The following is a 17,357-nucleotide window of genomic DNA, read 5'->3' as shown; positions in this document are numbered from 1 at the left end:
AGAATAAAGCATGGCAAGGAAAATAGACACACACAATAAAGAACATAAATTAATCAAAATAATAAAAGTAAAAGTGCAACCGGGACTGCACTAAAATTGGTAGCATGTAACAGGTGCACCGGTAAGGTTTTCAATATGCAGATGAATACACCATTACAAACCACGAGTTCATGATGACGACCATGAATTTTTTATGGTGATGACTTTCATCTTGCAGTAACATTACCATGTTCTAGAAACCTAAGTGTAAGAAGTTTAGCATAGTACAAAAAAACCGCACAGGTTCGGCAAGCTCTGGCATTACCTATGAGCTGTAATATGAAAACACCATATGCAGGTGTCGGAAAGATGTTGCAAAAGATGAAGGGAAAGTTGATACTAAGGAATGAGATGTCATTGCGTTTATCGTATGTTTTAATCATTAGTATTCCTTTTCCATTGATCTGTAAGTGTAAGTCAAGATACATTATGAGGCTGACCTTATAAAGTCTATAGTGTATCTCAAATTCTTTGGGGTAGATGCGATGAATAAAATCCCCTAAAATAGGATTGTTAAAAATCAATACGTCATCTAACTAGCGGATCCAAATGCATCAGTGAATACCTCTCAGAATCACAGAATAACTGTACTGCTCCCATTTAAGTGTTACCTTTGTAGACATATAAGCGCTTCCTGATTTAATTTGTATCATCCCATTACTTACATCCTCTGCTATATAAGCTGTGAAGTATTACAAGGTATCGGCAATACTCATTAAAATTTTTTCTGTATTATTCTTATTTATTTATTCCTCATAAAGAGGTAGGATTTAGCATTGAGTGTGACATGAGTTGTCAAATCTAGTTACTGCCTGTTTTAGACCGACAAGATATCATCACAATTTTCTTCAGAGCTAACTTAAAGGTATGTTAACATTTGTTTAGGATATTTTTGGTGACCTCTGTAAGTATATACTATTTTGAAATTTGGTTATATGCCGGTGCATTTCACCAATATTGAATTTCTATTCCGCACAAAAGGTCATACCTCAACGACTTCGATTAATTCATATTTTTACTAGACCACAATTTGTTCATATTCATTTGGTCTAAGAATCAGACGAAATGTGTATAAGGTGTGGCACATGAAGGAAAAAAACAGAGATTTTATTGCGTTAACCAAGTATTTATACCCGATAACCTCCAGAAATAGCCATAAAAGTGTTTGTGAAATTTGTCATTTTAAGATATTGATGGGTCAAATTTAGTTCATATGTACTACGGAAAAATGGCGGGAACATTTTACCACACTTTTTCTTTAAATAAGCAATCAAAAATATCTACGTCACATATGCTTCAGGATAAATTAAATAAATGTTCAGTTTTCTAGATGTACTCAATATATTTGATGCAAAAATAGACCAAATTGAGATATGTGATGTGCCACCCTCTGCCTGATTCTTACAAAGAATGGTACTTAAATCAGAAATACAAAAAAGTCATACTGTCAAATTAAGATATGATTGAGTAATTCCAATACATGACCATCCAAGTTCTTACAAAGCAAGCGTAATTCTATTCCATCAAATTATTTTAATCTATTGATCAGTTTTTAATGACTGAAAAAATCCTTCAATCCCATAGACGAACAGAGACAACGGATGTAACCGCTGCAACAAAGCGTTTCCTGTTTTTTTTTTATATTTAAACCATTATAAAACCATTTTTTAAATTGAGGAACAAATACCTACTCGCTGAGCAATTGACTATCGTATTTTCCATCTTGAAAGTTAATCATTGAAATATCTCGGAATAGACTGGAAATTCAGAAGTTTAACCGTCTCGATTGAAATTCAATAGTCGGTTAATGCCAGAGTAATATTATGTATTTAAGTCTTTTCTATTTTATCGTTCTGAGAAGAACATGTTTTTCTCACTTAAATTGTCTTTAAATTCAACAGATGGCTATAACAACTTGTAGATAATGTTAAACGATATGTTTGGATGTTATGTTAAAAAATATTCACTACATCTGGGAACAATAACCGGACAGTAACCGTATGTTCTCCAAGTAAAAGATAAAACACTTTTTACCGATTTAAGACATAAAATAATGTAACGTTCAATTTCTATGCAGACATGTAGATTAATGTGCGATTGCTTATAATGTACAGTCACATTAGAAACAAAAACATCCTTTCATGCAAAAATCGTAATATGATGGGCACTTTTGTACATTTTTTTCTCGGCGGGTGTTTCTAGAAAGGCAGAGGACGCTTACCCTACCGATGCACCTAGTCCATGCTCCCAGTTAATAGTGCAGTCCGAGTTGCTCGTTTGCTTTTGTTACTTTGTATGTATGATTTTAGTTACTTTGTGTTCTTTCTTGTGTATATCTGTTTTCCATGTCTGGAGTTTGTCCCTGGATTACATTCTTTTGATTACCACTATAACCTTGGTTCCCTTTACTACTCTTTCTAGCAATTCGTGTTTATGTATATAAACAATCAGCAATCAATCTTAAGATATGTTCACAGAGTTGATAAAAGTTATGATATGAATTGGCAAATTGTCGGTCCTTTTTTACATTGTTGCTGAGTCTGAGTATTTGGTAACTAGCAGTCTTCTTAACCTGCCCTCTTCCTTTTATAATTTAGAATTTTGAATATAACTACGATTATCGTGAAATCATATTTTGCCAAATATTAATCAAATGGATACTTTCAATTTTCTATATCTTAATATGATTACATTGTGTAAAGAAGAACTCCGGAAAACGAACATATTGGTTCGTCAGGTTCCCCATGAACTGTAACTGGCGTTGTCAGCTTATAATGTCTCACCCACACCATTTCTCCTTGTTCCAATAGTACGGGGATTGTATGGGAACCGGCATTATATTCCTCAGTCGATGCTTCATTGGATACAAGTTGGACGCCATCTTTGACCAGTTCCACGAAAATGCTTTCTGCTATGTGATTCTTCATCGTTGAAACAGATATGAGATATACACCTTTGGTTGGTGCCGTAAAATGTCCGTGTCTTGGGTCGTATCCGTGACCGATATTAAGTAGAACTTTATCATACTTTATTTCTTGTAGTTGACCTAATATCACTTTTTGTGTTAAAACTGCTGAAAACGCTATGATTGACGTCGATTGAGTGCCTAAAGAGGACAATAAAACAGTTTGACTTACATTTGTTAACCTTTGAGAATGTTAACTTAGTAATACACCCAACAATTACCTAAATTAATTTAAGTATATTTCCGTTCAAGCATTTAGTCAGAAATTCCCATAAGACATTAGCTTAACTATTCAGCAGGAAAATTGTATATAAAATTACAATGAACAATATTTGTCATGAAAAGAGGGTGATAAATGTTTAATGTATCATAGAGAATAACCATTTATCAATCTAAACATATAAGCTCAAACCCAATGAAATACACCAGGATTGTCTTTCCTTTACCAATTTAATGGACTGTTAAGGTTATGTACATTAACGGTTATCTCTTAAAGTATGAGTATAAACAACCTGTCTGTATATAAATATCCAAAAACCTGTCTAAACCAGGCACTTTTTAAAGTTTCTCCTTGTCAAATTTTATGTAATTTGAAACTTGGTTAACCGAACATCAGTCTAAAACGATCTGACTTCATACATGTTTTGGATTTGGACGTATTTGAATCATGGATGATCCTACAGCTGACGCTTCAGTATTTCTGGCCGATATTTATATATTTCAACTCTGCGGGTGTTTCTAGAAAGCAGAAATCTCTTATTATAACATTGGTTCGTCATGTGTCATGCTCAGACAATATTACTTATCGTTTTTAATGATAACATACCACTTAAAAGTCTACTGCCTCTATATATCTCTTCTTGACCTCTGTTATTGCACTGACATTTACTAGGAATCTGCGTTTCGACCTTCTCTTTAAGCTGATTCAACGCAGCAGTTAACATTTGTATACTCCATTTTAATTGTGCTATTTCGTCTAAAATTGAGAAGTGTAAAGAAACATTTAATAGAAAGAAACACTGAACAAAGAACCGTGATAGAAGGAACAAATAAAAAAATCTAAAGTAAAAAAACAACCTCCGCCAAAACGTTTAATTCATAAACTAAAAACAATATTATACTAACACAAGCGAATTCTATTTTGGAATTAAAGGAGTAATTCTAACATTACACAACGCATACGTTTCTACGATTAGTTGATATACCCGCTTAATTATGAGTCGTAAAACGTTCGAGCCAATCTTGTAGACAAATATGATAGAAGGCAATAATTAAGCTTGGGCGTGAACTAATAAAGAAACAGAATCGGAGAAAGAACAAAGTATTCCACCCTATATTTTATGGCAATATTCTCCATAAAGCACGGAAATCTGAATACTCACTCAATAAGTTTTGTTAACCGTTAAAACGGCTAATTTGTAAGGGATATAGTGAGTTTTGTCAAACCATTAAGTAAAGCATTTTTTCTATTAACATTGAATCGCTTATAGGGCCTTTACAAAGAAACTAACACAGTATACATGTATCTAAAAATTTTTGGCATGACATGTACTGTGTGCTTATTGTATGACTTATGATGTAGCGTGGTTCTCAACCCTGCATGGAAAGAATTGGATAGATATATAATGAAGACAGAACTTTTTGTAGGTTAAAACATGTCTGAAGCTGGCTAGTAGACCCTTGTTTGTGTATTTGTGAAACGTATAGTCAGTTTCAATATTTATATCTTAACACGGGAATCAGACCTTTTATGACCTGATATTTAAGTATGTATAATTTTGTTATCTATTTTCCTAAGTGGCAAATTTTAAAAATTGAAGGTTTGTGATCACGACAAGCCGCATTTTTGTTTTTTGCGCCTTTATCTGTCTTGTTTCGTTTTCAGTTTCGGTTTGTTTTTTCCTGGAGTATATAGAGGCAACTATTTTGCTGTACATGTGGATAATGTTATTTTGGTGCCAGCTACAGCCTGCCATGTTGTGTGAGTGTTTCCTTATCGTTCATTGAAGATTGACAGGTGGCCCAGAGCTGACATTTTTCATCTCGACGGGGTTGTTGTCTCTGACATTTTCACCATACCCATTCTCCTTATACAATGAAACAACAAGAATGACCTACATAACATTTTTATTTTTTTTTTGCAAACAAGGAAATGAAAAAAGAAATAGTAGTCCGTTATTTATGAAAAGAAACATAAAAAAACATAAAACAATAAAACATATGAAATAAAAAAAAGTTTGCACATATTATGTTTGCATTATTTGACTTTACTTTCTTTGTAAGCTTACATTCTAGTATACTGAAGATACATTGGTACACCCGTTACGAAATATTTAAGCTATTAATATCATTAAGATAACAAAATAAGAAAAAATCTAGCGTAAGACAGAAATAAGTTCAATAAAGGAAGGAGATTACTGGTAGAGGGTAATTCTTACTTGTACCAAAACGAAGTAAATGTAGTACTACCATCTTGACTGGCTGAGCTCATTACAATATCATGGGAATCAACAGTCAGCAAGAACAACGCCGTGGAAAAGCAAGATATAGCAATATACCCAAGTATCGTCTTTGTCATCTTATATCCTCTAAAAGGTTGGGTTCAAGGTTATCTTTATCTTTATCACAAACACTTCTAATGTTATTGGTTTATTTATTGTAATGGTGAAATGGAAATGAAATGGAAACCTTCCTTTAATAAATTGTTGGTCCTCTCGTTTTCGCGAAGATTTCATGATATAATGAATATGCATAAAGTGTTGAATTTTACAAAATTATACAAATACATCTACCGACATAAAATTATTAACAACTTAAAAAACCAAATGAAAATGCTTTAGAAAATCCATATAGTCATATAGTTAGACAATCTGTAATTCTTATGAAAATTATACTTACTGTAAAATCAATGGCTTCTAGATGTGTATCTGAAATCTTATCTGTACTTTCAGAGTATTACCAATTCAAATATTGATAAGAAGATTTTGAATGAGAAAATGGATCTTACCTTTGTTATTATTTTGCTGTGCGTCAACGTTTATACAAGGTGCGCGTTATGCCGTGTATCAACGTTGACGAACATTTAACGTTGATACAATGTGCGCGTTATGCCTGCTGTGTGTATTACTATCGTCAGAATGATAGTTTGGTTGTATGTGACATTATTAATAATTTATGCGTATGCATATCTCAATATGTAACTTGGAATATACAGCAGTGCTTGAGAATTGTATTGCATTTGTTTAATTTGAAACATACAGTTAAAAAGTAAAGTTTGTTCCATTATCAAAAAGAGTAAACAAATTCCTTTATAGTAATTTCTCTTTTATCAGATCGTATTTTTTGTGTCACTCCTAAATATGTATAATTAAGGATACGGAAACATTGGAACTTGTTATCTGAAACTAGCATCGTCTTTGATATTCACAGTTTGAACAAATACTAAATTGGTTTTTCAAAAGCATTTTGTTCGTATGTGTTGTCTATTTAAGATTTTTCCGACGTCGTCCATATAGTTTCGCTTTCTATGCTTTGACCTTAAAGACGCTCTTCCATGGAAACGCAAGTCACCTGTTCAAAATTCTGTTTCTCGATTGGCCAAATACTGATAATTTGTTTTTATAAGATAGTACTTGTTTCTCTTATTGTTTCAGCAATTTCAATGCCAGTGACATGGAAGATACATACTTACTTTCATAGTAACTTTGTTTTGGGGATATGAACAATCAGTTACATTTTTTTTCAGATTGCATCGTTCACTATTTTCATCACCGAAATACATGTACAGTCAAAATTTATTTCATGAAAAAAACTTTGGAAATTAAATATTATGCGGTTATTCTAATCTACTCCCATGCAGGAAAAAGCTAATATACTACTTTCGTATTATAGGAAAAGTTTTAATTTATACGGTCAGCAGAAATTATTTGGTGATTAAATCATTCCATTACATGCAGCGCGAAAAACATGGTTTCGATTTCAACATATATTTTCCATGTGCTTTGATAAACACAAATGCATGTTTGTCGAATATATGTCTAACATGAAACACAAAAACTATCCGGTTAATAGGGTATGCACGTCTCGTCATGTGACCCCATAATTTCACGAGAATGGTCCTAGTCTACCATTCAAAAGCACGGAGATAAGTGATTTAGAGAGCGTTGAATTCAGTGTTAAGGGCAAAACATCTTTTTGTGTAAACAATATCGATAAAAATGACATATATCTATTTCTACATGATAAAGGTATTAAGAAAAAAAACATAAAATAGAAGATTTTGCATTGTTATACAGCGTTTCGAGTACCCGGAAGTAAACAATTAAATGCAAACCGGTCTTCGGTTTTCGATACATTCTACGTCGGAAATTCCGGTAAAGAATAGGAAACCAGAACGAGACTTACATATCCTATTCTTGAAAACAGTTTGTAAATAAAAGTCACGGACCCGTTAATATAGTTCATGCATAACTGTAGCATTGTTTTTGTATTATTCTGCAAAACATGTTTATATGTTTTTAATGCATTTCTTTTCAAGTCGGTCAAAAACATATGGTAAAATTAAACACGCAAAAGAAAGCAATAATTCCATGTATTTAACAGAGTTATCATGGCGTTATAACTTTTATAATGCTGGTCGTATAATAAATAGCTCTCTAAATTCTAAATAACTCCAGCATGATAATACTAATTTCAATTGTAACATAACTTAGATTTCACCACAAACCATAAAATTTATATGTTTGTTCAAAGGGTGGGCTAGAAAAATGGGCCGACTATGTTCCTGCAGTGGCAGCCAATCAACTTCCTGTCTCCCTTGTGAACCCACGGGATACAACAAGGCTTGTATTCAAGATAGCTGTCAATCGAGAATTGTTGAAAGTTAATTTGTGTCTGATCTAACAGCATCAGATTGGATGCCAAGTAGGCAGGTATAGCATTTTATTTTTGATACACTGTTCTTACATGTAGCTATGTAAGAACGATATTAATTATAATTCACCTACGTACATTAAGTTGCTACATTGGAATATTTGTGTTTGTATTTTTAATAACAAGTCATACTGAACGTTAGGAACGTATCTAGTAATAAGTTTGGAGAGAATTGCTTCTTCAGAATCAAAAGGAACGTGGGTGCCTGTGGAGTCAAAAATTGGTCACGACACACATCTTACAAAAATAATTCGATACTGCAAATTACTTACTACGTATATTTTACATGTATTACCAATATTTAGGGAAAAACAATACATAGGACAGAGCAGTTTTCTCTGTGAAAACAGCTTTACACAATGTCAGGACTTGCACACGTTAATAGGTGTATAACATTCTATATATTAGATGAAAAATACTGTAAGAGAAAAAAATCAAAGTTCAGAATATAACACACTTAAAACAAGAAAAAAGAAAGAAACGTAACTGTAAGTGAAAACTTTACCACCCTACATTGAAAGGATCAGTACAAAGAACCAAATTATGTGCGATTCTCTTGGAAGTATTATTTTCCGAATTTTACATATTAAGGGAAAAAAGTAGTAATTCCAAATATATCTGAAATATTCATAATTAACCGAAATGCTTTGATTATTTAAAAGAGTAATCAAGGGAACCAAGGTTATAGCGGTAATCAAAAGAATGTATTCCATGGACAAAGACCAGAAAACAGACATACACAACAAAGAACACAAAGTAACTAGAATCATACATACAAAGTAACAAAAGCAAATGAGCAACTCGGACTCCACTTGAAACAGGGAGCATGGACCAGGTGCACCGGTAGGGTAAGCGTCTTCTGCTTTTCTAGAAACACCCGCCGAGTTGCTCATAAAAAGTCAAGTCCGGAGTAGACAAACGCGGAAAGGAAAACTATGACCAGTTGAAAATAAATAAGTTTTCATGGTGCAGATGGATACACCACAAAGATCCACGAGTTCAGGATAACGACCATAAAATTTCTGTATTGATGACTTCAATCTTGTGGCAACATAACCCTGTTCCAGAAGCCTATTTGTTAGAGTTCTTAGACTAGCGCGATACAAAAAGTCTGTGTAGTTTCGGCAAGCTCTGGCATAACGTATAAGTTGTGATATGAACACTACATATGCAGGTGCTGAAGGGAAGTGGTCACAGATAAAAGGAAAGTTGACATGAATGAAAAGTCATCACGTTTGTCGTAATGATTGGTCAATATCATGACTTTATTCTCAAATAGTGTGGATACCCCCCTTTTTCAACCCTCCACGCTAATACATTTATAGGGTTATTGACTCAATGTGGAATAGCCTAGCAACATATCACAAGTATGTAAAATTTTCGTTTTTTACCTTTTCATCACACATAAAAAAGTGAAATACGGTGTATAAAATTCTCTAATATACAGTAAATACAATGTGATTACGTTCGCCTATCAATGTATAAATACATATTCACTGACTTGTGTTATTTTTATACTGATTTCAGTTGCACTAAAATAAAATAGCATAAGCGTAACCTTTTGTTTAGGAAAACTACTCAAATATATGTATTGATTGTCTCAAAAGAAGAGAAACGGACATGCATTTTCTCACCTTCCCAAATATACATTGCCCTAGCATGGCGGCGACTGTTGCAACTAGAAGAAAGTATTTTTTTAAGGAGGCTGCTACTTACACAAATACAATGCTTCAACAAGATTCATAGCTACAGTACCTGAATGAGGTAATTAGGTTAAGAAGAATGCGAAAAGGGTTTAGCGCTATGGGGAACTATGCGCAAATGTCGAATGTGGAATGGACACAGTTGATTGGGGAATCGGTATTAATAAGGCGATCTTTGATGATTAACACATCTTTACTTTAATCATAAAAGTAAAATATTGTATCAAATAATATGGTTATTTTTTTTCTTCACTTGCATACTCCGTGAATATTACTAACAGGGTGATGTTGAATAGTAACAAATACTATTTTTTCAAAATAAGATAGCCGATGCTGTAAAAGTTTGTTTTGTTTTGTTTTTTGTTTTTTGTTTTTTTTTTTGTTTCTACATTTCTGACAAGAAAATAACACATGGCACGCAATTTCAAACTTTCGATTGTTTTTTCGAACGCAATTTCAAATTTCGATCCAACGCCACTAAGTTAGCAGTATTTGGCAAATCGGGAAACATAATTGCGATCAGGTGATTTGCGTTTCCATAGAAGAGAGTCCTTAAGGTCAAAGGGTTAAAAGCGAAACTACACCGACTGCGTCGGAAAAAGAATATGAACATGGAGGATAGGGCATTGGAAAATTGGTGATAGGGGGTTGGGAAGAGTGGGAAGTTTAACACCATTGAAGAACTGTACTTGTATTTATGGATATTTTTATCATAATGTATTATTTATTTCAATGAGATAACATATGATGACAAAGTAAATTGTTATAATTGTGATATGACACAACAACCCGATTAAACATTTATCAATTATTTGATCATTATAAAGGTCCAAATACCGTGGACTAACAATGGAGATATTTAGGGGGATCATTTTCACTATCCTTTCGTTACATGCTGTTCAATGGTAAGACAAAGTATGGTTATTTTTATTTTGTGATTCTATCATTAGTTTAACGTTTCTTTAGAGACACATACCCACTAAAAACTGGGAGCATGGAGCAGGTGCACCGGTAAGGTAAGCATCCTCTGATTTAAAGCTTTACAACATATACATGCTGGCAAAAGAAACTAGCATGTATTTTAGATACATAGGTTATTGTACTATCACCCGCTATCCTACTAACGTTGAATGTTCGAGAATTGCTTCTGGTCTATTTCAACATTAAGCATAGTTATATTTCGTTCAATGTAGGGTGGAGAACCACTTACTTTATTTAATTTTGACAAGGTTTTCTTAAAACGATTTCAGTATGTTTTGCCAGATATGAAAGAGCCTTCTAAATGATTCAAATAGTTCATTTAATCAGAAATCAGATAGAAAGGTTTTATTGTATAAAAGTGGGTGATTATATTATCTACATTTTTAGTTATTATCCAGAGGACACTGAAGGTGCCAAACATTTGTTTCAGTAAGTATATATTTAAAGCTGCATTAGCTGCCAAATTTGTTCAGTTTTGATTCCACTGCATTCAGCTGATGCAGTGAAATAATGAAATTGAAGCAATTAATATCCATAATACCTATATAATATTGTGCAAATAATGTTATTTTAGTCAGCGAATATCGGTAGGTCTGATCTAATTATTTTTCGCTACTACTTCCGAAGATTGCCGACAGGACATTCACCGAAAAAAATATTTTAACCTTGGCAAAAAAAATAACAAAAACGAATACACAAGTAAGCATGTGTCTTTTTTTCATTTCATTTCATCTATTTCTTGCTTTGTTTATTTTTGTAAATAATGCCCATATTTGAGCCGCATTTTATCACAATACGTAAATTTCAAAAGGATCCTTGCGTTATATTCAAACCGTTTTCTTTTACGGCTTGAGTCCGTCGGTCTTCCTTGCCGTTGAATAACCACTTTCGCTTTGCTATCTGATTTGTTATTAAAGAAGCGACCCTTACAGCACATGCGCGGATTAACGTCACCAGAAGTCATATGCATACGAACTTATCTAGGTCGAGTTTTTGTCTTGCAAGACAATAAACATATAGACACCGATTTCATGTATTTAATGCATTTTATTTGTGGATATCAAATGAAATTGTACAAGTACTATTTAGTAGAAATAATTCAAAGTTAAGATATATTTCAAAAGAAACAAAAATTTACGAAAATGAAAGATAATGCAGCTTTAATTGTTATTTGCCTTACTCCTTTCAGTTTGTAGTGGTTTTCCAATATATCATACCTTAACTGTATGAGTGATACTTGTGGTACATAATGTACAATCGTATCGAGGGTGTGTTTCTTGGTTTTGTCCCCCAACGTAGACGTAAACATTATTTTGTTATCGCTATTAAATAATGAATGTAACACCCGCATACACCCAGACACACACACACACACACACACAGACAAATCAAGAACATTGAACAATAAATCAAACATAAAAAGATGCACTATATTTAACGAAAAATAGGTTTATACTACAAATATTTTGAACTTCTGTAATTTAACAGATCTTGGAAGAATGAGCATGGGAAGGAATATCATCTCCTCGGTGAGGAATTCGGAAGATTTCAAATATTCCAAGATAACTTGAAATACATTAACAAACTTAACAATATGTACAAGTGAGTATAAGCTTGCTATTAATTACACATATATTATTGCACAATAAAACATAAAAGAACGTTTTGCAGTTAGAGTAAACTCTCCTTAAAACTAAATGGAAATGCACCTTATTTACTTTTTATTACTATTTAGCTATAGCGAAAGTAGAATCGTTTCCCAAATTGAATTGAGTGTTCATCGTCTTTGTACTTGATTGTGCAAACTACTGTCTATTTTATAAAGTCTTTTCTAGGGATAAAATGTCGTTTGAAGCAAACAAATTTACTGATTTGACGCCGGCGGAATTTTCAAAAAAGATTCTGATGCCAAAAAGATCGGCTCCTCTGTTTGAAAAGTCCAGGTATATATTTATCACTCTTGACCAAGAAATACTATATTTCCCCGTTGTTTTGATACAGATCTATACTTTTGCTTTAATATTAGTGAGTCACAACTTAAGTAGTAGTCTTTGAATGAATCATGCAAAATCTGAAAAATGTGATACACCTCAAGAAAAATCTACATATTTTCATTTTTGTAAATAAGTTGTTTTATGGGTCTATATTGTGAAATGTGTAATTATTCATTCATATCTGCCTGCTCTTGGGAGATAATCAACATTGAAAATCCAATATATTCTATTGTATTTGAGTGTCATTTACTGAGTTATCTCCCTTAATTTTGAAATCTACAGTGCATTCTATATAATTTCTATCTCCTAAGTACATGGGTTATATATATAAGAAAAATGGCACGTTGCTTTCTGTTTAATTTGACATTTTAAACAAAATATCAGAAATAAAGATATGTAAGCTTTCCAACCATGAATCACATTTTGCATGATTCTTATGTGGAGTGCTACTTAAAATGACACTGTTTCTCTTAACATCAAAAAGATGAAGGGAGAAAATTCTTTCGCCATTCGGAGCAAAATTGTTGATTTTGAACACTATAAAATGTATACAAAATGTATTCAATAGAATGGGAATTATCTTTTTAATGTAAACGTCAACAGCATCCCTATTTAGATAATAGTATATATGTATGGTTTCGTTTGCTTTACATGTGAATATTGCAATTTTCATCAATATTGTAGATACATTACACAAAAGGTTGAAGATCCATTGCCCGATTCATTTGATTGGGTGCCTAAGAATATGGTAACATCTGTGAAAGATCAAGGTATTGAATGTGTTTTGATGTAAAGAAATTGTGTCGCATATCAGAAAATGTCTACATCCTACATTTTAAGAGTCATTTAAGTTATCTGATGTTAGTATTAAAAGTTTACCGAGTAAATCATCAAAACATTTATTACGTCACGGTCAAATAGTACAATTTTGTGTATAAGATGGAAAGAGATCATGTTACCCAATCAAAAAACATTTTCTTAATTCTGAAATTTAATTATTCAAAAACATATACAAGATAACTTTCCGCGCCGTGCTTCAAGATTTACAAACATGAAGTTACAATACATAACAAAAGTGAACCAAGATTTATTCAGTTAACCTTAGTGGACGTTTAAAGGTCTGATTTTATCTACGTCTTATCTTCATTGAATTTGGTGATACGATGACAAAATGGAACTGCTTTACAGAATACTTACTTATTTAATTTTGTGCATATATTACGGCTCTAAAATGTGTTTGTATTTCAGGGTCTGCTGGATCGTGCTGGGCCTTTAGGTAAATACCAATTTTAATCAAAATTATCCCAATATTCATGTAGCTACAGAAAAAAGTAATTTCAGGTACTTATTGGACATTCATTTGTTAAAATATGTCGTGTCCAAACTGTGATTGTAATAATAATATCAAGCCACACGAAGGCGTTAAACTGAAAGAGAAATAGCTATATCTATGCAATTAAGAGGTCAGTATATGAATTCTCTGGGGTACAAAGATATATTTACGGTATAAGAAAAGCGTGTAAAAATATCAAACATATCTGTCTGTCAAAAAAGGTCTTGGAACAAATGAATGTATAATTTCAGCACTGTGGAGAATATTGAGGGACAATGGGCAATGTCAGGGAAACCCCTTACCAACCTGTCTGTAGAACAAGTTGTGGAATGTGATGGAAGTGAAGACATACAGAAGTGAGCAATATGCGTTTAAAAGGCAAAAATGATATGATAAGTTATAACTTCTGACTATTCTAATACTTATTCACTTTCAAGTGTGTCAGTATGTTGCGTGCGGTCACATAAAGGTTTCTTCTTTGGGGGTAGTATTGTACTTACAAATTCAAAAGGCCTGACTGGCTTGACACTTGTATGTATTTATGTTTTACGAAATATGAAGATATTCAGCACATCAGATATGCTCGTACATCAAAATTAATTTTCCTTCATTGTGGTTTCACCAATCCATAATTATACGAAATTGTGAAATCATCAATCATAATCATACACCATTGTGGTTTCAAAAAATCAATCATCATACAACAGTGTACGTGCTTTCACCAATCATACATCATACAACATAAACAATCTGACATATTTACTGATTACTAAACTATGCCTTCATGACTCGTTCGTTATTTTAAAATCAGAACATTGACATTTCAGCAAAAGAGCTGATTGTGGAGTTTTTGGTGGTTGGCCATATCTAGCCTACAATTATATACGTAAAGCAGTAAGTATAGCATCCATCAGTGTAGGCATATAGGGTGGAATATGCAAGTCGAATTTAAGGAGGTAGACCTAAGCTAAGGGACACAACTCTTAAAAATCATTGGAATGTTTGTATTCAGCATTTGACATCAATCTCATATAAGCATCAAAGTAACTTGGGCTGCTTTTATTCTGTTTCAAATGAAAGCTTGATAGGGTTTTGTGAAATTGAATATAATACAATCATATCACTGATTTCAAGAGTTATGTCCCTTACCTTAGGTCTACCTCCTTAACCAACAGATCCTGCGTATACCTTGATCATCAAATCCATGAGTTAATTCATGTCCCATCACCACACCCATAGCTAAGATATGCATCCACGAATAAATCGTTTACAAGAAGTAATAAAAAACCAAAAAATATCGAAATAGGAAGCCGAGTCCAGCAACTAGAAGTTCTGTCGTGTGTAGTACAAGAAATTAAGCTTCAATGTTTTTGCATTATGTGACACTGCATTTTTAGGGTGGTTTGTCCTCCTGGGAAAGTTACCCGTATTGTAGTGGTGATACTGCGACAAAAAAGAATCCTGGTATAAATTGTATGCCATGTCCTGCTCCAGGATATAACACCAGTCTATGTGGACCACCTGTGCCCTACTGTAACATGTCACAGAGTTGTTTGGCTAAATTAGACAAGTCCAAGTTCGTTTCTGGGTTACAAGTGGTCGATTGGAAAGCGATTGAAGAGGTAAGATAATTCCGTAGTAACCTTTTTGGAAACTCGTGTTTCTATTCATTAATATTGTTTTAATTCATTTAACTATATCCTATCCCTGAAAACACAAATATGGTGAAAAATTAAACATCTCCAAGTCATTTTAGCTGTCTGTCTTTCCCTCCACAATTCTTGTAAGCGCAATTCCCCATGAACCACTGGGGGATGAAATATTATAGAAAAGTTGGACATCATATGTAGTTCTATTCAGAGGATTATAATTACTATCGGGGACTACTACGGGGGATAATGTACCGAGTAAGCGCAACTCTTCTTCAACTTCTCTAGGAATTTTGTGAAATTTTTAAGGCAGTTTGGGCAGTTTTGTGTATAGATGTGAATGAATGAAAATAATTACTATCTGAGGATACAAAGGAACTTAATTGGCTAACGACAGTATCAGTAGCTAATCAAGCATTTGAAATTTTATGTATTTTCAAAAAGAGTAATTAAGGGAACCAAGATTCTAGTGGAAATCAAAAGAATATAATCCAGGGACAAAGACAAGACATGGAAAACAGACAAACACAACAAAGAACAGAAAGTAACTAAAATAAAACATATAAAGTAACAAAAATGATGAATAACAGTACAATTTAAAATTGAACATACGAGAAAATGCTTTTGAAATTAGAATTGTTTTAATCAGACGAAATGTGTCTTTTTCTTGCTCAGAATGAAACAGTAATTGCAGAAAAGCTAATGCAGATTGGACCGTTGTCTATAGCGCTGAATGCAGCATTGTTACAATTCTACCATAAAGGAGTTTTTGAACCACGTCATTGCGACCCGGCCAATCTGGATCACGGTAAATTAAATACGTTTTGTAAATATCAGAATTTGACCTGTTGTAAGAATGTTTTATGCGGAGATCACTGCCGTTTGCAAGCACAGTACGAATTGTGCAAGTGTATAGCATCTTATATATTATAAAAAGTTGTTTTTTTTGGGGTATTTTTTTATATCTGAGACAAATAAGCTAATCTATTGGTTAAACCGTGGTCATATGGTGTTTGTTAATGTGCGTTTCAGTGGAAAGAGAGCACTACCGTGTCATAACGCTACAGATTCGACGATGAAATATGAACACAAAGGTTGCCTATATAAAGAACGTTAGCAAAAAATCGATCGCTCTGTGGGTGCAACTGATATTGACTGCAATATTTATGGTGCCCTCGTCTGCGTCTCGCGGCTTTCTTACGTTTCATGCAATATCACTGTCCCTAATGCAGTCGATATATTATGATAACGCTCTCTATACGCAAGAAACTTTCGTACTCAAAAAGATGCGGATGAGTAGTTTTATTTTTTGATTTATTAATTTATGCTTGATTTTGATTTTTCTGTTGCGTTTTATTTTTGTGATTCAATATTATTCTTCCGACATTTTCAGCTGTTCTATTGGTCGGTTTTGGGAAAGAGAAGACTTTATTTGGAGAAAAATTGTATTGGAAAGTTAAGAACTCTTGGGGAACTAAATGGGGAGAAGGTGGATATTTTAGGATTAAACGAAATGTTGGAGAATGTGGTATGAATACTCAGGTTACCACTGCAGTTTTGGGATCTTAAAAATGGCATCGCAAATCGGAGACAACAGTTACAAATTTGATGTTTAATATTGTGAAATAAATTTTAATGAAAGTCATCTTTTATTTTTAATAATTCCAGGATTTAATTATAATACACATTGGTACAATGTATGTTGTATGCAAAACGGCTTATAAGCCGTGGGTTATTGTGCACGTGATAACCAATATGCTT

General features: G+C 33.1%; 2 protein-coding genes across 7 annotated transcripts; one reads left to right on the top strand and one right to left on the bottom strand.

Moving 5' to 3' along the window:
• Positions 1–58: 58 nt before the first annotated feature.
• LOC148601802 (complement C1q-like protein 2) lies at positions 59–6,118 on the bottom strand. 6 transcript variants are annotated; one of them, XM_088556864.1, is made up of 5 exons: positions 6,012–6,118; positions 5,474–5,592; positions 3,831–3,980; positions 2,731–3,145; positions 59–538 (listed from the first exon to the last, which is right to left on the bottom strand). In XM_088556864.1, the coding sequence occupies exons 2-5, from the start codon at positions 5,580–5,582 to the stop codon at positions 502–504; spliced, it is 711 nt and encodes a 236-aa protein (XP_088412990.1). In that variant the 5' UTR covers positions 5,583–5,592; positions 6,012–6,118; the 3' UTR covers positions 59–501. The 6 variants fall into 6 exon arrangements, with proteins under 6 accessions (XP_088412990.1, XP_088412988.1, XP_088412989.1 ...); XM_088556862.1 differs by lacking the exon at positions 6,012–6,118 and adding an exon at positions 5,903–5,944; XM_088556863.1 differs by lacking the exon at positions 6,012–6,118 and adding an exon at positions 5,903–5,938 and having other exon boundaries at positions 5,474–5,622.
• A 4,270-nt stretch (positions 6,119–10,388) lies between these two features.
• Positions 10,389–17,241, top strand: LOC148601801 (cysteine proteinase 1-like). The gene is made up of 11 exons (XM_088556861.1): positions 10,389–10,544; positions 11,008–11,049; positions 12,109–12,222; positions 12,456–12,563; positions 13,299–13,384; positions 13,863–13,890; positions 14,199–14,303; positions 14,775–14,841; positions 15,345–15,569; positions 16,272–16,404; positions 16,990–17,241. The coding sequence occupies exons 1-11, from the start codon at positions 10,489–10,491 to the stop codon at positions 17,163–17,165; spliced, it is 1,140 nt and encodes a 379-aa protein (XP_088412987.1). The 5' UTR covers positions 10,389–10,488; the 3' UTR covers positions 17,166–17,241.
• Positions 17,242–17,357: the final 116 nt, after the last annotated feature.

This window comes from Perna viridis, chromosome 12 (genome assembly GCF_037379345.1).
Source record: "Perna viridis isolate PV_CMFRI_1.1 ecotype Kerala chromosome 12, ASM3737934v1, whole genome shotgun sequence".
Taxonomy (NCBI): domain Eukaryota; kingdom Metazoa; phylum Mollusca; class Bivalvia; order Mytilida; family Mytilidae; genus Perna; species Perna viridis.
Note: the sequence above shows the minus strand (reverse complement) of the source record. Positions and strands in the feature narration are given on the sequence as shown.